Source organism: Calliphora vicina, chromosome 1 (assembly GCF_958450345.1).
Source record: "Calliphora vicina chromosome 1, idCalVici1.1, whole genome shotgun sequence".
Lineage (NCBI taxonomy): Eukaryota > Metazoa > Arthropoda > Insecta > Diptera > Calliphoridae > Calliphora > Calliphora vicina.
The window spans coordinates 76,749,974-76,773,874 of NC_088780.1; the positions used below are offsets into that span (position 1 = coordinate 76,749,974).

At 32.1% G+C, this 23,901-nt stretch overlaps 1 protein-coding gene across 1 annotated transcript in view; it reads left to right on the forward strand.

The window, feature by feature from the left end:
• The window catches only part of LOC135963216 (gustatory and odorant receptor 21a-like), a 158,226-nt gene that overhangs the window by 53,889 nt on the left and 80,436 nt on the right, over positions 1–23,901 (forward strand). Inside the window, exon 2 of the mRNA XM_065514982.1 lies at positions 827–954. Within this exon, the coding sequence (XP_065371054.1) occupies positions 827–954 (128 nt within the window). The remainder of the gene's footprint in view (positions 1–826; positions 955–23,901) is intronic.

Here is a 23,901-nt window from a genome sequence, read left to right on the forward strand (position 1 = left end):
ATGTAGACACATTATGGAAATATAACTTTTGCGATATAATTCTTAAAAATTTAAACTTTTTAAAATTACCGTACAAATGTAGAAATTACCTGCCTACGTACGGAGGACTAAATTACCGTACACTACGGTAATTACCGTACGGTTAACATCACTGATTAGGCATATAACTAATTTTGGCGAAATTTTTGGCATACCACCACGTGATGGCCAATGTTGTATAAGTAAAAAAAATACTCTGCGAAGAGAAATCAATGTTGTTGTTAAACGATGATGATTTATTGTATGTACAGAAGAGGAGAATGATGTTCTTGGTGATGATAATTATGTTGTACAAAAAACTGCTGCTTGCTGGTAACTGCTAAAGGGCTGCACCAGCACATTTATATCAGGGATGGCAAAGTTGGTACAATTCGATCTTGAAAAGTACAATGGTACACCAATGACTTATTTGGTACAACATAGAAAAGTACTTGAATTCTGGATCATGTCCAACTCCAAATTTTAATGATGGACTATGTTTTCGAATGTTTTTTATCATTACTTGAATTGTTAACTTTAACGTTATTTTTTGTTTTACTTAACAATAAAATATTAAAAAACCTACTCAAAATCTTCATTCATTACTATTTAAAAAATTTAAATTATTCGAATAATTCGATTAATTTTAAACTTGTGATCGAATTATTTGAACAAGTTAAAATATTATTCGAACAAGAGAAAAATAGAATAATTTTAATACCCTAATACATACATTTCTTATCTTATAATTAGCCTTCAACAGTTTTTAAAGAAGAGTGTTGCTATTTTTTTGTTTCTATTTTATTAGGAAGTAATGAAAGATTGTTCAGCATCAGTAATATCGAAATATAGATTTCTTTGGCTAAATCTAAGTGAGCTTTTGCAATCTTTGGGGAATGCCTATGCTAGAACATATTCGACATTATGTATATTTATGTAAGTATGATTATTATGTTTATTTATATATTTACTATCATAGAATAACACCGTCCGACAAATAGAGAAAAAATTCGTTAGACACGAACCGGATGATACACGTTTGAAACTATAAATTTAATGGAGAAAAACTGTGTTTTCAGATTTTCATTTCGTGGTCCTGTGTTCTTTTTTAAGGACTTCAAAGTTTCAAAGAAGTACATTTTTCAAAAAAATATTTAAAAATACTCATGCTATTCCAACAATGACAAATTGTATGTCAAAAGAACAAGAAGAGTTTCAAAATATTTTGTATTATCTTTATTTTATCCTGTAAGGATCAAAAGATGTCAAAAATGTCCTTTAAAATGTTTATCCGTTAATATCCTTTAAGATTGTCAATAAATTCCTTTTAAAAAAATAGTGCGTTAAAGACCCAAATATTATAAACTAAATGTCAAAATTTCATCCTTTATATATAAAGGTCAAATTAAAATATAAAAAAATTTATTAGTATACAAAAAAGTTTTAAGAAAAGTGCATGTTTATAAACTACACCACCATATTGGGGGAGGTATAATGGGTTAGGGCTGTTGTTTGCAACATACAAAAATATTGTCCCAACACCCACCTTAAAGTATACCAATCTGCTCAGGATCACTTTCTGAGTCGACTAAGCGATGTCCGTCCGTCTGTCCGTCCATCCATGTAAACCTGGTAATCAAACTACAGGTCGCAGGTTTAAAGATAATTCGACAAAATTTGGCACAAACCTTTAAATTGCCACAAGGACACAAATAAGTTTCATATTAAAAGAAAAATCTTTATAATCACATACCCGGTGTAGCGTATCATAATGTCGGGCTTGCCCGACTATACCATTTTACTTGTTTATTAAAAAGTTGTTGCGAATCTTTTGTTTCACAATAATATATTCAACAAATATTATACATCTTTTCTTATTTTGAAATAACGTTTTTTTTAATTTACACTTGCTTACATATACCTACCTTTTATTACATCCCCACATTACATATTTTATTTAGGCATAGATTTGGCAGCATTTATTTAATCTAGCTGCAGAATACTCAGCTCTAAACTTTCAGAGAGAAATTAATTCGGGTTATTGAATTTCCTGTTTAATGCTTAAATTGAGATCAGAGTATCAAGACATAATTGGTATTGTTGGTCTTATAGTCTATCACGTGCAAAAAAATAATCTTAAAATATTAATTGAATCTTAAAATTTTTCATTCGTTTTCATATATATAAAATTTTAAGTGAAATTAAAACGATTAGCCTATTTGGCCATATTGAACTGCTTTTAAAATTTTCATAAAACGAAAGCACGAGAAATAAGGTAAAAATTAGAATATTGTGATGCAACATCAGTTTAAGTAAAGTTAAATATTATTTTAACTTTATTAAAATTTCCTTAAGAAATATAGAGGAATACCTTAAAAATAAGAAAGGAGTTGCCCTATGCAAGGTAAATAACTACAAATCATATTTTTACTAAAAGTTCATTTCTATAATATCGTTTTTATCATTACCCTATTTTATTTAAAAAGGGTAAATTTCCTACTAGGCATTTGCTAAAATACTATCCAAATTTACGCATCAACAAAAAAAAAGGTGAATGCACGTGCTCCCATTCATAAAAAAAATTTGGCAAAATTTTCCATTCATAATTTACAAAATTCTCATTCATACAATTGGAGTAATAACTATTCAATATCACATGCAAGAGTAAGTCTCCAAAAATCGAAGAAACAACAACTATTGATATTGATGAATGCATGATAATATTTGAGAGGAGATACAAGAAACAATTAATGACGACAACGGCAGCAACAACAACAACGAAGATTACATTATACTTGTTAAAAGAATTATTATTGAAACAGAATTGTACAACCTTTGTTGCGTATATTACTTAAGTAAAAAGGTAAAGCGATTGTAGGCGATGTGAAGGTATTTAAATTTCATGTGTTATTTCTATGTGATTAGATATAATAATTTCTGTTTGTATTTAGTGAAAATCTCATTTTCAGAAACATATCGTCATGAATCGCTGAATGGCCATTACAACGATCATCATGAACTATATTTTTGCTACCAACTAGAAATAACGTCAACACTTATTTATCATCAGCCACAAATGTAAGTTAATATTATTTAAGTATTTGCCATATTTCGCTTTATTTTCGTACCTAAATTATTAAAACCCAAAATGTAACTAATTTTTTTTTCAATTATAAAATATTCAAATTTTAAATTCTTTAAAAATTTACAAAATAACAAAAACAAAACAGATTTTCTTTTCCTAAAACTAATACTTAATTTTTCTATAAGTTTTGCTACAAAAAATGTATTAAATATTAACACATCTTTTTTTTCTATATGTAGGATAAACCATGAATTGCTAAATTACAAAAATAAAAGGAAATGCATTTAAAAATTATTGAAATGAAATAATACCTGTTACTTTACTTAAAAGGGACAATTTTATTGAAAATGTAATGTTAGGGAAGGGAAAAATTGCACCCCTTGAGAGAAAACCACCACTCTCAAATTTTGTTTTGTATTCAAATATTTTGCTCTAAATTTGTTTGGCTTTTGAATTATATTGGCATGTATTTGCTATGATTGCACGTATCCATTGGGGTACAGAACAACGCCTTTGATCATCTGAGCTGGTCGGTTCATCTTTTATTTACATGCCAGAAGTACTTAGCTGTGGATATTTTCGTTAGAACCAAACGTGCAACATAGATGGCGCCCAACGAAATAGGCCAACATAGATTCCAACATTTGAATTAATGGATTTTTATTTCCAAATATTTATTGGTCAATACAAAGTGAAAAATTTGTTTTCTTTGTTTATTTCTAATACAAAACAACCATAATAATGATTTAAAATATAGTTTTTATAAAGTTAACATCACCAAATAGCTTTTCTCATTTAAGAGTCTTGTATTAAAGAAACAAGATAATTACTTTTATTTTACAATAGCATTACATGTTAAAAGTTATTTCTATAAAATATACAGTTTTTAACACTTTTCAATTAGTCCCAATGTATTTATGAGATACGTAGATGATTGCGTTGCAATTGAAAAGGGTAAAAACATATTTTTTTTCTATTTGTCCATTAACTCAGTATGTTTCGTATGAAATATTAATGTATAATAGAAAATTAATAAAAAAAAAAATAATCTATATTTTTTTTCGAGCAAATGATAGTCCGATTTTTGAACAAAAGCGAAATCGTTGCATCTATTGCTATAATTTTTGTAGCAGGTAATTATGTATTTTTAATTAAATTTTTAAATTGCTTCCCTTAATTCTGTAACCATTTATAACACATTAATACATACAACGTTGATTTGTTAATATACATCGAATTAGTTGTTTTCCTTTTTATATTTAATTAGTTTTGTTTCACGACAAACTTTTTTTTTAAAATTTTATACTGAATATGAACACTAGAAGTTCCAAATCAAATCCTAATCCTCCGACAAATTCATCATATAGGGGAAGACCTCGAAATATTACTCCATCTCGAAACAATATACCCATAAAATTAAACAAATCACTGACTAATTATATTATAGCCTAAGTAGTACATAGTTCACCTAGGCTTTCTATACCTAACCCAAATTTTTCATTTGACAACCATAGATCCATTGCACTCGTCTAAATCTGCGAATTTCAATGATTCGACTCAGCTGCAAAATTTGGCACAAGCATTGCCACCTGATCCTCAAAACCTATCTAACAGTTCTGTTAATACACAGCAATCAAATATTGTCTCCATGGATTCCTTGATAAACATTTTTCAACAAACCTTACGAAATACTCAAGAAGAATATCGGAGGGAATTTGAATTTCTCAAGAACAGTATTCGAAACGATTCGAATGTGAGCGCTGGAAATAACGAACTCAATAATTTCAGACCATATTGTCCTCCTACCCATACTTTTGATTCAAACATTCCTTTACAAGAATGGAAAGTTTGTTATGATGGAATTACTCCAGTTTCTGATTTCTTATTTAAAATCGAGACACTTTGTGAGCGCACAAAATGCTCGAATGATCACTTAATGGCAAACTTTCACATATTTCTCAGTGGTAAGGCTGAAAGTTGGTTTTGGCAGTTTACGGAACAAAATATATTCATTGCTAAAGTACGCCTTAACCAAAGAATTTGGAAACCTTGAAAGTGATCACGATATCATTCTCAAAATTTCTTTAAGAAAACAACACCACAAAGAGTGTTACGATGATTTTCACTCTTCTGTAATTTCTATGAATTCAAGATTAAAGGAGTCAATGCCTGAAAGTTCATTAATAGACATACTGAATAAGAACGTCAATACAAATTTAAAATTTATGTTGTTCAATTCACAACCAAAATCCTTAAATGAATTGCGAGATATGGCAAGAAAAGGTGAGGAAGTTCTTAGGGATAGCAGAGGATACCCATTATATTCTTCGTTAGGCGCGTTGATGAACTAAGAGTTAAAGAGAATTCTGATGACGAATTACCTGACGATCCGCAACTAGAAACAATGCAATTCCCGAGGCGCAAAGTGGATTATTCAAAAATCGTGTGCAGGAATTGCTCAGAAATAGGGCATTCTTATATTTATTGCCCTGATCAAGTTAGAAATATTTTTTGCTATAAGTGTGGCTTCAAGGGTGTTGTAACAACTAAGTGTCCAAATGACCACCAGGGAAACTTGAAAACCAACGAGATGAATGCCGGAACATCTCGTGTAGACCGACTAAATCCGGATTTAAACAAGTCACAGAATTAGATTCTTATAATTTTGAAAAACTAATTTTACCAAAACATAATCTTGAACAGAATTTTAATAAGTCCCAAGCAAACATTATTAAGCTAATTATTGAGAATAAAGGATCAACTTCATCCTTATATTCAACATTTGCGGATAAAATTATTTTAGAAAACTCTATTACAAATAGTCACAAATCGAATATAAATTTTTCAAACAATATTCCAGATGACAGTTCAATGACCACAAAACCATCTCATGTTAAAATTGCTAAATGTAGACAAAGATATAAATTTAGAAATTTAATTCGTAGAAAACTTGAATCTACTGTATTAGCAGGCGAAGATGACCGCCCATTTGCTAGAATAACTATACTAAACGAAAAATTTCTAGGATTGCTTGACTCCGGAGCAAACGTTTCCGTTTTAGGAAAAGATTGTTTACAATTTATTTCTCGAAACAAAGTAATAGTTAATCCTTTTCAATCCTCATTGTCCACTGCAAATGGCGAAAAACAGGAAATTGTTGGTTATTGTACACTATCTGTGTACTTCAAAAATGTGTAGAGAGACATTTGCTTTTATTTAGTGCCCAATTTACAACAAACAGTTTATCTCGGTGTAGATTTCTGGAAAGCTTTCGTCCTGGCACCAGAAATCATACCCTGTATTTCAGAAATACAAAAATCTTTAGAAACTGATTCAAACTTTCATATACTAACTCCTGAACAACAGATCAAATTAGATAAAGTCATTTCCGAATTTCCTTCATTCGAGGCGATGGGTTTAGGATGCACAAATCTTCTTGAGCACCATATTGATACGGGCGACTCACCTCCCATAAAATCTAAACACTATCCCTTGTCGCCTCCATGACAAGCTGAAGCATTTAAGGAAATAGAGCGTCTGTTGTCAATGGGGGTAATTGAGGAGTCTAACTCACCGTGGTGCTCACCTGTTGTATTGGTTCGCAAACCTGGAAAAGTTAGACTTTGTATAGATTCAAGACAACTTAATGCTGTGACTAAAAAGGATTCCTATCCTTTACCACACATTAATGGTCTCCTGAGCAGGTTAAAAGATACACACTTTATCAGCGGAATCGATTTGAAGGAGGCATTTTTACAAATTCGTTTGTCCGAGTCCGCAAAAGAAAAAATAGCTTTTGTTGTGCCAGGTAAACCGCTTTTTATACCCTTCAGCTTCGTGAGAAGGGTATATATAAGTTTGTCATTCCGTTTGTAATTTCTACATTTTTCATTTCCGACCCTATAAAGTATATATATTCTGGATCCTTATAGATAGCGGAGTCGATTAAGCCATGTCCGTCTGTCTGTCTGTCTGTCTGTCTGTCTGTCTGTCCGTCTGTCTGTCTGTCTGTCTGTTGAAATCAATTTTCTGAAGGCCCCAGATATCTCCGGGATCCAAATCTTCAACAATTCTGTCAGACATACTTTCGAGAATTTTGCTATTTAAAATCAGCAAAATCCGTCCATAAATAACGGAGATATGAGCAAAAATCCGAGACAACCTCTGAAAATTTCATCAAAAAACACAATGTATTGCATGCTTTGACAAAAAAACAACAAAACGTATGGTTGGATGTGCAAGCTATGCGTATTTTGTTTTTTTTTGTGTTTTGTTTCTTTTGGCGTTGTTGTTGTTTTTTATACAACTAACCGTTTGTTTGGTTGTGTGGATGTGCAAGCTTTGCGTATTTTGTTTTTTTTTGTGTTTTGTTTCTTTTGGCGTTGTTGTTCTTTTTATACAATTAAACGTATGTTTGGTTGTGTGTTGGATTTTTTGACAAAAAATCAACAAATCGTATGTTTGAATGTGCATGCTTTGCGTATTTTGTTTTTGTTTTTTCTTTTGGTGTTCTGTTTCGTTTGGCGTTGTTGTTGTTTTTTGTGTTCTTGATAAATTTAGGATGCTGTACGCTGAAAGTGGGCAATGTACATACATATATACTAATTATAAAAAATAATAATGCATCCACAACAAAGGTGAAGGGTATATAAGATTCGGCATAGCCGAATATAGCACTCTTACTTGTTCAATATAAGTTTATGCAATTTGGTTTATGCAATGGTCCACAGACCATGAGTAGATTAATGGATAGAGTAATACCTTCACGACTCAGGGAGAATGTGTTCATTTACCTAGACGACCTTCTGGTCTGTGGCGATAACTTTGATTCGCACTGCAAAATTTTGGGTGAAGTTGCTGCCTCCTTAAAGGCTGCTAAGCTTACTATTAATGTAAGCAAAAGCAATTGGGCTATATTGTCGGTCACGGTTGTCTCAAGGTCGATGACGCGAAAATTGAGAGCATAGTAAATTTTCCGATTCCGAAATCTCCACGCCAGGTTCGAAGATTTGTGGGTATGTCAAACTGGTACCGTGGTTTTATTCAAAATTTTGCTAATCTTAGTGGTCCCCTTACAGACTGCTTAAGAAAATCTAACAAGCCGTTTAAGTTGTCATCTGAGGCTATTGAGTCATTCGAAAAGTTAAAGCTGGCACTTTCATCAGCACCTGTACTGACTCAACCAGATTTTTCTAGGGTGCGACGCCTCTAAAGTCGGTGTAGGTGGTGTTTTAATCCAATTCGATAACCAGGGCAAGGAGCACCCAGTTGCATATGTTTCACAAAAACTCAACAAAGCCCAGCAGAATTATACTGTTACCGAATTGGAATGTCTGGCAGCAGTGATATCAGTAAACAGATTTAGGCCATATATTGAAGGACTGCCTTTTCGAATTCTTACGGACCATGCTAGCCTAAAATGGCTTATGAACCAGAAAGATTTATCTGGTCGTTTGGCGAGATGGAGCCTAAAACTCCAACGTTTCGATTTTAAAATCGAACATCACAAAGGTTCTCTAAACGTGGTTCCTGATACCCTTTCACGAATCGATGTAGATGAATTAAGTTTTGAAAATGAAATTGACCTAAATTGCGCTGATTTTAATAATTCAGAATACGGAAATATTAGAGAGACTGTGCTTAAAAATGGTTAAAATCTTTGTGTGTAAAGGGGAATCTGTTACTTAAAAGATTAAAGTTTAGACGAGGTTTAGAAAACAATGAAGATGTATGGAGGCTTTGGCTACCAATGTCATTAACACAGATTGCAATCCGCAATGCACATAATTCTTCCACATCTTGCCATGGCGGGTTTGACAAAACCTTGTCAAGATTGAGGCAAAAATATTTTTGGCCGACTATGTCAAAAGATCTAAGAAAATACATTGACGACTGTGATACATGCAAAACTATAAAGAGCAACAACCAGATTTCTAGTCCGCCAATGGGTGAGCCATATCAGACATTTAGGCCTTTTCAAAGATTATTTTGTGATTTTTTGGGTCCTTATACGTGCTCAAAAGCACGCAATTCATACCTATTTATATGCCTTGATCATTTAAGTAAATTTTTATTCCTCAAACCCATGCGTGCCGCTACTACACAAAATGTTATTTTGTTTTTCCAATCAGAAATTTTTCCGACATTTGGGGTACCTCAGTATGTACACAGCGACAATGGAAGGCAGTTCATATCCAAAGATTATATATATATCCAAAGATTATATATATATATTAAAACCGGATTTTATTCTCCTCAGGCCAACGCGACTGAGCGCGCCAATAGAGAGATTATAACCAAACTCAGATGTTTTCTGGAAAATGACAAAGATCACTCAAGTTGGGATAAGCATATTCCCCAAATCTTATCAATTTTAAGGAGCGACTACCACAGCTCTATTGATTGCTCACCATATTACGCGTTATTCGGCCAAAATATGTGTCAACACGGATCTGCCTACAAAATTTTAGAAAAAATTAATTGTTTAAATTACGATCATTTTGAGGTAGCAACGAATTCAGATAAGCTCCATAGAATAAGAGAGAAAATCAAGGACGAGGCACATAGAAAGGCCAGCAAATCATACAATCTTAGATCTAGGAATATTATTTTTCATGAGGGCCAAACTGTTTTCCGCAAAAACCATACTCTAAGTAACCAATCAAAGGGACTTTATTCCAAATTTATGCCAAAATACTTGAAATGTAAGATTAGATCACGAGTTGGAAATTCCCTGTACGATATCGAGGATATGAAGTGTAACTACATTGGGCGATACCATGCTTCAGACCTTAAAAAGTAAGAATTATTGCCCGGCTTTTGTGGGTTGAGCCACACGTTTAGGCCAACATTTTTGAAAGCAGTTTCGAGCTACGTTTTTTTTTAATTTACACTTGCTTACATATACCTACCTTTTATTACATCCCTACATTACATATTTTATTTAGTCATATATTTGGCAGCATTTATTTAATCTAGCTGCTGAATACTCAGCTCTAAACTTTCAGGGGAGAGAGAAATTAATTCGGGTTATTGAATTTCCTGTTTAATGCTTAAATTCAAATCAGAGTATCACGACATAATTGGTATTGTTGGTCTTAAGTCTATCACGTGCAAAAAAATAATCTTAAAATATTAATTGAATCTTAAAATTTTTCATTCGTTTTCATATATATAAAATTTGAAGTGAAATTAAAACGATTAGCCTATTTGGCCATATTGAACTGCTTTTAAAATTTTCATAAAACGAAAGCACGAGAAATAAGGTAAAAATTAGAATATTGTGATGCAACATCAGTTTAAGTAAAGTTAAATATTATTTTAACTTTATTAAAATTTCCTTAAGAAATATAGAGGAACACCTTAAAAATAAGAAAGGAGTTGCATAAGCAAGGTAAATAACTACAAATCATATTTTTACTAAAAGTTCATTTCTATAATATCGTTTTTATCATTACCCTATTTTATTTAAAAAGGGTAAATTTCCTACTAGGCATTTGCTAAAATACTATCAAAATTTACGCATCAACAAAAAAAAGGCGAATGCACGTTCATAAAAAAAAAATTGGCAAAATTTTCCATTCATAATTTACAAAATTCTCATTCATACAATTGGAGTAATAACTATTCAATATCACATGCAAGAGTAAGTCTCCAAAAATCGAAGAAACAACAACTATTGATATTGATGAATGCATGATAATATTTGAGAGGAGATACAAGAAACAATTAATGACGACAACGGCAGCAACAACAACAACGAAGATTACATTATACTTGTTAAAAGAATTATTATTGAAACAGAATTGTACAACCTTTGTTGCGTATATTACTTAAGTAAAAAGGTAAAGCGATTGTAGGCGATGTGAAGGTATTTAAATTTCATGTGTTATTTCTATGTGATTAGATATAATAATTTCTGTTTGTATTTAGTGAAAATCTCATTTTCAGAAACATATCGTCATGAATCGCTGAATGGCCATTACAACGATCATCATGAACTATATTTTTGCTACCAACTAGAAATAACGTCAACACTTATTTATCATCAGCCACAAATGTAAGTTAATATTATTTAAGTATTTGCCATATTTCGCTTTATTTTCGTACCTAAATTATTAAAAACCAAAATGTAACTAATTTTTTTTTTCAATTATAAAATATTCAAATTTTAAATTCTTTAAAAATTTACAAAATAACAAAAACAAAACAGATTTTCTTTTCCTAAAACTAATACTTAATTTTTCTATAAGTTTTGCTACAAAAAATGTATTAAATATTAACACATCTTTTTTTTCTACATGTAAGATAAACCATGAATTGCTAAATTACAAAAATAAAAGGAAATGCATTTAAAAATTATTGAAATGAAATAATACCTGTTACTTTACTTAAAAGCAATGATGTTCATTTCATTGTGCTTTCGCGCTGAGTAACAACACACATATTCTTATTCTCTTTAAAAGAGCGTAACAAATGTCTCATTTTTTCAGAAATTAATTAAGCATTGTTGTTGGTTGGTTTTTGGACGAAGCAAAGCAAACACACGCGTTTCAATTACAATTGAACACAAAACAACAAAGTCAGAAATAAATAAAACATTTTAGAGAATTTCGGCCGTATAATGTGTATTCTTTTATTTCCTTAAAATTTAAATTACATTCATTTAATAAATCGGTTATATCTGGCAAAAATTCTAAATCTAAACATTCTTTATTTTGTTCTTATTTTAAGTGTTTGACATTATGTTTGCTGGGTAGCTCTCTCACCAATACATCTTCATTTTTATTTTTGAACATCACTGCTTAAAAGGGACAATTTTATTGAAAATGTAATGTTAGGGAAGGGAAAAATTGCACCCCTTGAGAGAAAACCACCACTCTCAAATTTTGTTTTGTATTCAAATATTTTGCTCTAAATTTTTTTGGCTTTTGAATTATATTGGCATGTATTTGCTATGATTGCACGTATCCATTGGGGTACAGAACAACGCCTTTGATCATCTGAGCTGGTCGGTTCATCTTTTATTTACATGCCAGAAGTACTTTGCTGTGGATATTTTCGTTAGAATCAAACGTGCAACAAAGTCTTCTTCGTTGCTTTTCACAACGGATTTTGTTATATTTTCTTCGAATGAAATATTAAAAATCAAATACTTCAAATTTAAAATATTTTTTAACACTTAACCCTCCGGCGGGTGAGAAGGTCTCTGGGGACCTTTTTCATTTTCAAACTGAAATTACTCCTTGATGGTTCATGGGAAGTATAACCGCCCCCCACATGTATTCCAAGGAAATTTTATCTAGAATCCATTATTTTTATTAGATTTTATCTAATGTGGGCTTTCAAGGTCCATATTATATTTAAATGTCAATAAAAGAAATTATTTAATTTTTTATCCCACGTTTCGCTGTTTATTGTTCAGCATCTTCAGGGATAGTTTTTTATTAAATCTGGCAACGATATGTATACAACACAAAAAAATATAATTATTACAACAAAATGATAATAGTCTTAATTCTATGATTTTACTTACATATTTCTTTCGTCAATTTTTACATTTAAACAAAGTTTTTACACCACGACATAAAAACACAAAATAAATAAATGCAAAAATAATTAAAAATAAATATCACAGCAAAATCGCAAAACTTACAAACTACTATCACAGTTGAAATCAATTAACATACTACACTAAATATTACAATAAGCTAATTCACAAGGTGTCCTAATTTCAGAAGTACTAAAATAATAACAAGAAAAAATACGACTGTTGTGAACAACCCCTCATAACTAAGTGTGCTATTTCAAATCTAAATCAGCTGATATAAAAGACAGATACAAAATAAAACAATAACAAAAATTTTCTTTAACAATGCCAAGTGAGAAATCTAAAATAATATCCGGTTTGTGCGAAAAATACATTTTCGAGGTGGTAATGGCTGACTCAAGTAAATAAAGATTATCTTAAATTTGTTTGCATATTATTCTGCAACCACTTTTACACTTTTACGAAAACAAATTTTGTTCAAAAAATAATTGTAAACAAAAACAGCTGATTATCAGAGACCTGTGTCGAACACTTTTATCGGTGGCGGCGGCTTGTGAAAAATGGTATGGCGGCTTTGCATAATTTTTCCAGACTATAACTTTTTGACTGCGATTCTCAGTGTCGGCTCCCGAATATTATCAGCGACTCGGCGTATGCGGCTATTAGGGTTCGGCGCAGGTCTCTGCTGGTTGGTTACGACAGCACAATAAACATAGCTAACAGAGTAGTAATAGTTTAGGACATTTTTTGCTTGAATGGCAACAATAACATTTTTAAACCATTGTGAAATATTATAACATTAACACAATATGACATGATAAGAGACCTTGTGAATTGACCAAATATTGCAATGGTGTAGTTAGCATTAATGTTGTCCTTTCCCTCCTCACCAAGGCGAATTTATACAAGGTGGTGGTAGTTCTACAAAAACAACAAATGGTCTTAACAAATGTCAAAAAACAGAAATTAAAAATTAAACAAATATGTATTAAAACTAAATATAGTGTAGATAATTGAATAGTGAGGGCTTTACTTATTTAGGCAAAATATAAATATTTTGTTAATTAGCTTAGAATATGTAGATTAGGGTGGCCCTTAATAAACGAAAGTTGGATTTTGGCCATTTTCACCCTCCAGTTTGGTGAACATTAGCAAAAAAATCATCCTGAAAAAATTTTAGGTAAATCGGTTGGGGTTAAGACGTGCCGCAAGCCCTCTGAAGTTTTGAGATGCATTTACAAGGGGAAAAAATGCATTTTTTTCAGTTTTTGTAAAAATTTTGCCATTAAAAAATTACTTTTGTAATTTAATTTAAAAGAATCGAAATGTGTACGTAATTGTCGTTCTAATGAGACATAAAAAACAGAAATCGGTCAAAAAATGTTAGTTATTAAAAATTCGCCAGGCCATTAACGTGTCTCAAGCCACTAGAACATGAAATGTAGGAACAAAATTAACATATTTTGAGAAATATTAAAATAAAAGCTCATTTTTACTTAAAATATGTCCATATTTACTTGTATATGAGTTTTTGTCTTCGTAGGATACCGTTAACCTATTCTTAGGTATGAACAAAAAAATTTAATTTTTTAACGGCAGTTTCAAAACTCCATTTTCAAATTTTTAAAAATTTTGTTAAACAAATTTCAGAATTTTTTGATCATCTCATTGGGATTTATTAAGAGTATAATAGGGAATAAAAATGTGAAAAAATTATGTAAATATCTCTTATAGTTTTTCCGTACCTGCGATTTAAATTTTGAAATTTTCGAGAAAAACCAATTATTTGGCAATTTTTAGGCCAATGAGCTCTATTTCCTTACTCTTATGAATTTTAAGTAAAACCTATTCAGAATATTATAGTCCAGATAATTCAAAATATACTCTGAAACTTCTACTAAAATCGGAAGACGTTAACCCTTAAATCGTGAAGGTCAAAGGTAAAATTTTTCAATATTTGGAATTTCTCTTGGAAAGATTTCGAAATGATCGAAATGTTGTATATTTTTGGGCCGATTTTGATGAAATTTAACAAAAATATAACATAAACTCTAGGGTTTATAATAACAGCACAAGAATGGAAATTAACGCTTAATGGCACTTGGGGTTAAAATGACACCAAACTTTTAAAATCATAATTTTTTATGGTTTTAGAAGTTTGGGGTCATTTTAACACCAAGTGCTATATAGGGTTAATTTTAATTTTTCTGCTGCTTTTGTAAATACTAGGCTTTGTGTTATATTTTTGTTAAATTTCATCAAAATCGGCCCAAAAATATACAACATTTCGAACATTTCAAAATCTTTCCAAGAGAAATTCCAAATATTGAAAAATTTGACCTTTGACCTTCACGATTTAAAGGTTAACGTTTTTTGATTTTAGTAAAAGTTTCAGAGTATATTTAGAATTATCTGGACTATAATATTCTAATTAAGTTTTGCTTAAAATTCATAAGAGTAAGAAAATAGAGCTCATTGGCCTAAAAATTGCCAAATAATTGGTTTTTCTCGAAAATTTCAAAATTTAAATCGCAGGTACGGAAAAACTATAAGAGATATTTTCATAATTTTTTCACGATTTAATTCCCTATTATACTCTTAATAAATCCCAATGAGATGATCAAAAAATTCTGAAATTTGTTTAACAAAATTTTTAAAAATTTGAAAATGGAGTTTTGAAACTGCCGTTAAAAAAATTAAATTTTTTTGTTCATACCTAAGAATAGGTTAACGGTATCCTACGAAGACAAAAACTCATATACAAGTAAATATGGACATATTTTAAGTAAAAATGAGCTTTTATTTTAATATTTCTCAAAATATGTTAATTTTGTTCCAACATTTCTTGTTATAGTGGCCTGAGACACGTTAATGGCCTGGCGAATTTTTAATAACTTTAAAATTTTTTAACCGATTTCTGTTTTTTATGTCTCATTAGAACGACAATTACGTACACATTTCGATTCTTTTAAATTGAATTACAAAAGTAATTTTTTAATGGCAAAATTTTTACAAAAACTGAAAAAAATGAATTTTTTCCCCTTGTAAATGCATCTCAAAACTTCAGAGGGCTTGCGGCACGTCTTAACCCCAACCGATTTACCTAAAATTTTTTCAGGATGATTTTTTTACTAATGTTCACCAAACTGGGGGGTGAGAATGGCCAAAATCCAACTTTCGTTTATTAAGGGCCACCCTAATGTAGATATTGAAGTATAAAAACAAGCTTTGAGAGGTGTTAGAACCAAACAAGCGAAAAAAGAGTAATCAGCTGATTGACTGACTCCACCTTGTATAAATTCGCCTTGCTCCTCTCCTTATCCTGAATTTGAACATTCGTAAAATCAGCCGTGTGTCCCATCTCTATACAGTGTTGTGTCAAACAGTAGTTTGTTTTTGTTTTCTTATATCTGTTTCATGTTCCGTCACTCTTGTATGTAAGCTGCGCTTTGTTGTTCCTACATATACTTTTCCACAGGACCCTGGTGACCTTTTTCATTTTCAAACTGAAATTACTCCTTGATGGTCCATGGGAATTATACCCGCCCCCACATGTATTCCATGGAAATTTAATCTAGAATCGTTTAAAAAAAATCAAAGCGTCCGACCAATAGTTTAGTTTCTATAGAGATTTAAATGTGTTTAGTACGGGAACGTGTGAAAAGGTACTTGTACTGAAATTTCAACAATAGTTTTTATTTGAGAGAAAATAATTCGAATCCACTGGTTCAGAGCCTGATCTCATTAATAGGAGAGAACTCCTTTTACGTAATCCCAATCAAGAAAGGCACGATTCATGAAACTAAAATACAGGTCAATAGTGAAAACGATTATAGAAAGGTTGTAACATATTTTGAAACTCAAAAGAAAAGTTTTTACACTTATCAGCTGAAAGGAAGCAAGGGTCTACAAGTTGTAATAAAGGGTATTGACTGTAATGTTGAACCACTCGAAATAAAGCAAAGCTTAGAAGATAAAGGCTATAAGACAAAAAATGTGATAAATATTAGAAATCGCGAAAAAATACCCCAACCACTCTTCCGTGTTGAACTTGAACCCGGTGACATAAACCTGAAAAAAAATGAAACACATCCCATATATAACTTGAAGTACTTATTGCATCGTAAAATTACGGTAGAAGAACCACACAAACGATTTGGCCCCGTTCAATGTATGAATTGCCAAGAATATGGACACACCAAGGCATATTGCAAATTGCCACCAGTATGTGTCATTTGCGGGGAGTTGCATAACACATCCCAATGTAACAAATCTAAAGATGATCCTAAAATAAAAAAATGCAGCAATTGCGGAGGTAACCACACAGCAAACTACAGGGGTTGTCCTGTCTACTCAATTGTTAAAAAATCACAAAGTCAGAAACCAAAGATTTTCCCCGCTCAGCCATTAAATAACATCAATTTGAACTACCCCCCGTTGCAACAGACATACGACAACAAAGTAACATATGCAAATGTACTTAGAAACAACCAAACTCAGCCGCAAGTCCGTCAACCCCAAAACGAAAATATGAACCCAGAGGTAAGAGAGCAAACGCCAATTTTCAATTTTACCCGACTAGAATCGACAATAGAAACTCTTGTGCAATCGGTAAATAACTTTACAAACTCAATGAGTAAGATGATGCAAGAAATGCTTAAGATGCAATCAATGTTATTGCAGGCTGTGCTTAACAGACCATGAACTGCCTAAGAATATGTTTTTGGAATGCAAACGGCATACGCCAACACAAAAACGAACTCGAATATTTTTTAAGAAACCAACAAATTGATGTAATGCTGGTTTCTGAAACTCATTTGACGTCCAGAAGTTCCTTTCGAATAAATGGATATGTAATATATGACACCAAAGATCCCAGAGGTAGAGCATGCGGAGGCTCGGCAATTTTAATAAAAGCTCGAATAAAACACTACTTAATGTGTGATTTTTGCGAAGATTATCTTCAAGCTACTACAATCTGTCTTGAAGATTTTCATCGAAACTTAGTGATTTCATCGATATACTCACCCCCAAGATTCTCAATTACAGAAAGTCAATATAATAGATTTTATAAATCACTAGGCCCCCGTTTCCTGGCTGCTGGCGATTATAATGCTAAGCACACATTCTGGGGATCACGACTGATTACCCCTAAAGGTCGTGTTTTGTTCGACTCAATTTCTAAAATGGGTTTGCATGTGCTTTCGAGCGGCCAACCTACTTACTGGCCTACTGACCCACGAAAAATACCGGATGTTATTGATTTTAGCGTGATGAAAAATATCCCTAGAGAAATGATTCAAATTGAATCCTCGCTGGAACTATCTTCAGATCACTCACCCACTATTATTACTTTATTGAGCCCCCTAGAAATTGTATCCCCGACTGGTAATTTAGCGATGGCAGGCACAAGAATAAATTGGCTCAAATATAAAAAATACCTCAGTACACATTGCTCGGAAAACATACCGCTAAGAACACCAGAAAACATCGATCACTCTCTTATCAATTTCGATAAAAATCTCAGAATGGCTGCACAACATGCTACCCAAACACCCCGACAACTAAGATATAATAGAATTAATTCTGCAGATGTCGAACGGCTCTTAAATGAAAAAAGAAGATTTCGAAGAGAGTGGCAATTGCACAGATCCCCCCAACTAAAATCGAAGCTTAAAGATTGTATAAAAAGACTTAAAAAGCTCTTGGAATTTCGAAAAATGGAATCATTGAATAAATATTTAGAAAGCCTGGACGCAACCCCGCAATCGGATTACTCATTATGGCGAGCAACAAAAAATCTTAAAAGACCCGTTATATGTAAGTCCCCCTTGCGAAATTCAAGTGGTGGTTGGGCAAGAAATGATACTGAAAAAGGGAATCTGTTTGTTAATCATTTAAAAAAAGTATTTACACCGAACACATCAAACGAAGCAATTGAGTTGCCACCTGTTGCACCCTATTTTGGAGCAGCCGTACCCCTACGTTTTGAGATTCGAGAGATCGAAAATGCTATTGCTGATTTAAATCCCAAGAAAGCGCCTGGTATGGATAAGATCAGCAACAAGATGCTTATGGAGCTACCCCGGATAGCAATAAAAATAATTCTTTTTATTTTTAATGCTATATTACGACTTGAATATTATCCTCCAGAATGGAAGGTTTCACTGGTTACCATGATACCCAAGCCGGAAAAGGATCACACAAAGGTAGAGTCATACAGACCCATCAGCCTATTGTCTAATATATCAAAGCTATTTGAGAAGATACTTATAATCAAGTTGTACCCGATGTTAACTGAAAACAATTGTATTCCGAATCATCAATTTGGATTTAGAAGAAAACACAGTACTATCGAACAAACCCATAGACTTGTAAATATGGTGAGAAAAGCGTTTGAAGAAAAGAAATACTGTTCTGCACTCTTCATCGACATCTCTCAAGCGTTTGATAAGGTATGGCATGCTGGATTAATATACAAATTGAGTCAAAATTTACCGGCAAACACACATAAGCTGTTGGAAAGCTATTTAACTGGTCGAACATTTAAGGTTAAAGAGGGAAACTTTTTAAGTACTGCACAACCCATTGAAGCTGGAGTCCCCCAAGGCAGTATCCTGGGACCTTTTTTATATTTGATGTATTCGTCTGATATGCCAACTAACAATCGCACTCATACATCAACATTTGCTGATGATACAGCTATTCTAAGCATTCATGAAAACCCTCAAGAAGCGTCTCGTTACTTACAAAACCACATATTTGAATTAGAAAAATGGTTAAAACAATGGAAAATTAAAGTCAACGAGCAAAAATGTACACACATTACATTTACATTGCGTAGAGAATCATGCCCCCCTATTCAGATCAATAACCAAACAATAATTCAACAATCGGAAGTGAAATACCTCGGAATACATCTCGATCGTCGCCTTACATGGAAAAGTCATATAGATGCAAAGTTGACTCAAATGAAATTGAAATCAATTCAAATTAATTGGCTTATTGGCAGAAACTCCACGCTTAGTTTAGATTGTAAACTTCTACTTTATAACATGATCATAAAACCGATATGGTGTTATGGCATACAGTTATGGGGCACGGCCTCAGCGTCAAATGTAGAAAAGATCCAAAGACGCCAAAACAAGTTTCTAAAAATGATCACAGTTGCCCCCTGGTATATCAAAAACGCGAATATACACAAAGATCTAAACGTGCCCATTGTAAAAACTGAAATCTCGAAAAACGTACAAAAATATTTAAAAAAACTTGAAGTTCACCCAAACCCGCTGGCCCGCAACATATTAGATAACCGTGGCCACACTCGATTAAGAAGGAGGGACACAGCAGACCTAATCTAGAAGGAAGAATGCCAATTTAACCAAAACAAAAACAACCATGAACACAAAATTTTTTCGTCCGGCACTGGCTGGACTAATTAAATAATAATATTAGATATAAGATTTGAACCACTTATTGTTAGTTCATTAAATAATGAAGATACAATAAATAAATGATGAAAAAAAAAAAAAAAAAAAAAATAGTTTTTAAGGCTTTTTTCATATAAAACTCGTAAAAAATTAATAATGTTATATATAAAAGAAAATTTTTTTCTAACATTCATTATACATGTATAATTAGTAAATAATAATAAATCAAAACAAAAAAATGTTTAAAAAATGCGTTTTCATATAAAATTCCCTAAAGGTCCCTGTGGACCTTGTACTTCGTATAAGGGCAATTTCTCCTCAACCATTGGAGGGTTAAGTAGTTAAGACAGAAGGATGAAATTTTGGCATGTAGTACTCAATATTTGGATCTTTAACTCACTATTTTTAATAAAACAATTATTGGAAATAAAAAGGATATTCAAGGATAAAAATTTGAAAAGACATTTTTGACATCTTTTGATCCTTACAGGATAAAATAAAAATAATACGAAATATTTTACAACTCTTCTTGATCATTTGACACCAAATTGACATAGTAGGATGATCAGAAGTATTTTAAAACATTTTTTAAAAATGTACTCTGAAAATTTGAAGTCCTTTTAAAAGGAAACAGGATCACGAAATGAAAAACTGAAAACGCAGTTTTTCTCCATTTAATTTATTGTTTCAGACGTATATCATCCGGTTCGTGTCTAATATTGAGTGTCGTACGGTGTAATTAGAGTGATCAAATATTCGACATATACAAAAAACCGGTTTTCGAATAATTCGAAAAAGCGTAAATTTTAAAAACCGGTTATCGGTTTTTTATATCAAAAACCGGTTCGAATAACCGTTTTTTTGTCAATTTATGAATTAAGGTATAAAATAAGCTTAAATACTTTTTTTATTAAAACTAATTAAACAAATCGTTCATTCAGTCTTTTAAAAATTAATTTAACATAACCTTAATTTATTTAACACAACTTTAAATTTATTTTTGATTAAAAAAGAAACAGAAATAACACGTTCAGTGGAAGTGGGATTAATGTGCTGTTTTTCTATAGCGAACGAGAACTTTGAGTGGAAATTTAACATGTGTTTTGTTATTGTAACAAAACCAAAATACATGTAAAACATCCACTCAAAACAGCACATAACTGTTAAAATTGCATTTTTATAAAGATTTCATTTATTTTAACTTTTTGAAAATTTTTCCAAATAATTAAAATCTTGTTTTAAGTCGCTAGTTGTTACAATATTAGATCTTTTATGTGGATTTTAAACTTCTTTTAATGTTAAACTGAGCTGAGCATCTAAACTTTCAACATATGTATTCTAAATCAGATGAACTTTCATTTAGTTCTGACTGTTTAAAATTTTCAAAAACTCTATTAAAAAGTTTTTCTGCATACTGTATAACAAGGCGAATTTATTACAGGTGACGTTAAAAAACCAGCAGATTATTTTTAAGTTTGTTTACGTTGCTTTTTTAATTTAAATATAACACAAATTAATTACCACAAAAAAATTATTCGATTCTGTCGAATAATTCGAGACAAAAAACCGGTTTGTCGAATAACTCGAAAACCGTCCTTTTGAAAAAAACGGTTTAAAAAAAACCGGTTTAAGAAAACCGGTTTGACCACTCTAGGTGTAATATATCCATAGAAGCGTTAATGAGAGAGAAAAAACCTAAGTCTGTTGTCAAAAACCTAAAGGCTGGGTTAGCCGACCGTTGATGGAATGTAACCGTAATGTTGACTTAACGTAACAGTTTAGTGCGATTATAGAACATTAAAAACGTGTCATATGTTTTTGACATAAACAACGAAAGTATTTTGCAGTCGGTCAATTGTTTTTTTACATCAAATAATTTTACTTTTTATCCGCGAGATTATAGCCGGAACTATATTTGTTATAAAAACACGCATTGGCCTGCACCAATAATATTAATTGTTCGTAATTTTATTATAATTTAATGTTTCTTTTTCATTTTTCGCGCTTGTCGGTGTTTGACAGTGTTATCAACACAATATTTTAAATACTGTTCAAACGATTTTAAACGATGTTAAAGTTTTTTTTTTTTTTTCAATTTTATTTTTTATTTATTGTATCTTCATTCATGAACTAACAACAAGTACTTCAAATCTTATATCTAATAATTATAATTTAATTAGTCCAGCCAGTGCCGGACGAAAAATTGTTTATTCATTTAGCTTTTATTAAATTGACATTCTTCCTTCTATTCTTTGGATTAGGTCTGCTGTGTCCCTCCTTCTTAACCGAGTGTGGCCACGGTTATTTAATATGTTGCGGGCCAGTGGGTTTGGGTGAATTTCAAGTTTTTTTAAATATTTTTCTGCATTTTTCGTGATCTCAGTTTTTACAAGGGGCACGTTTAGATCTTTGTGTATATTCGCGTTTTTGATATACCAGGGGCAACTGTGATCATTCTTAAAAACTTGTTTTGGCGTCTTTGGATCTTTTCAACATTTGACGCTGAGGCCGTGCCCCATAGCTGTATGCCATAACACCATATCGGTTTTATGATCATGTTGTAAAGTAGAAGTTTACAATCTAATCTACCAGGTGCTTTCTTGCAGTTTAAATCAACAATAGCCTTTTCGATCTCTCGAATCTCAAAACGTAGGGGTACGACTGCTCCAAAATGGGGTACAACAGGTGGCAACTCAATTGCTTCATTTGATGTGTTCGGTGTAAATACGTTTTTCAAATGATTAACAAACAGATTCCCTTTTTCAGTATCATTTCTTGCCCAACCACCACTTGAATTTCGCAAGGGGGGCTTACATATGACAGGTCTTTTAAGACTTTTTGTTGCTCGCCATAATGAGTAATCCGATTGCGGGGTTGCGTCCAGGCTTTCTAAATATTTATTCAATGATTCCATTTTTCGAAATTCCAAGAGCTTTTTAAGTCTTTTTATACAATCTTTAAGCTTCGATTTGAGTTGGGGGGATCTGTGCAATTGCCACTCTCTTCGAACTCTTCTTTTTTCATTTAAGAGCCGTTCGACATCTGCAGAATAAATTCTATTATATCTGATTTGTCGGGGGGCTTGGGTAGCATGTTGAGCAGCCTGTTTGAGATTTTTATCGAAATTGATAAGAGAGTGATCGATGTTTTCTGGTGTTCTTAGCGGTATGTTTTCCGAGCAATGTGTACCGAGGTATTTTTTATATTTGAGCCAATCAATTCTTGTGCCTGTCATCGCTAAAGTACCAGTCGGGGATACAATTTCTCGTGGGCTTAATAAAGTAACAATAGTGGGTGAGTGATCTGAAGATAGTTCCATCGAGGATTCAACTTGAATCATTTCTCCAGGGATATTTTTCATCACGCTAAAATCTATAACATCCGGTATTTTTCGTGGGTCAGTAGGCCAGTAGGTAGGTTGGCCGCTCGAAATCACATTCAAACCCATTTTAGAAATTGTATCAAACAAAACACGACCTTTAGGGGTAATCAGTCGTGATCCCCAGAATGTGTGCTTAGCATTATAATCGCCAGCAGCCAGGAAAAGGGGGCCTAGTGATTTAAAAAATCTATTATATTGACTTTCTGTAATTGAAAATCTAGGGGGTGAGTATATCGATGAAATCACTAAGTTTCGATGAAAATCTTCAAGACAGATTGTAGTAGCTTGAAGATAATCTTCGCAAAGATCACACATTAAGTAGTGTTTGATTCGAGCTGGGATCTTTGGTATCATATATTACGTATCCATTTATTCGAAATGAACTTCTGGACGTCAAATGAGTTTCAGAAACCAGCATTATATCATTTTGTTGGTT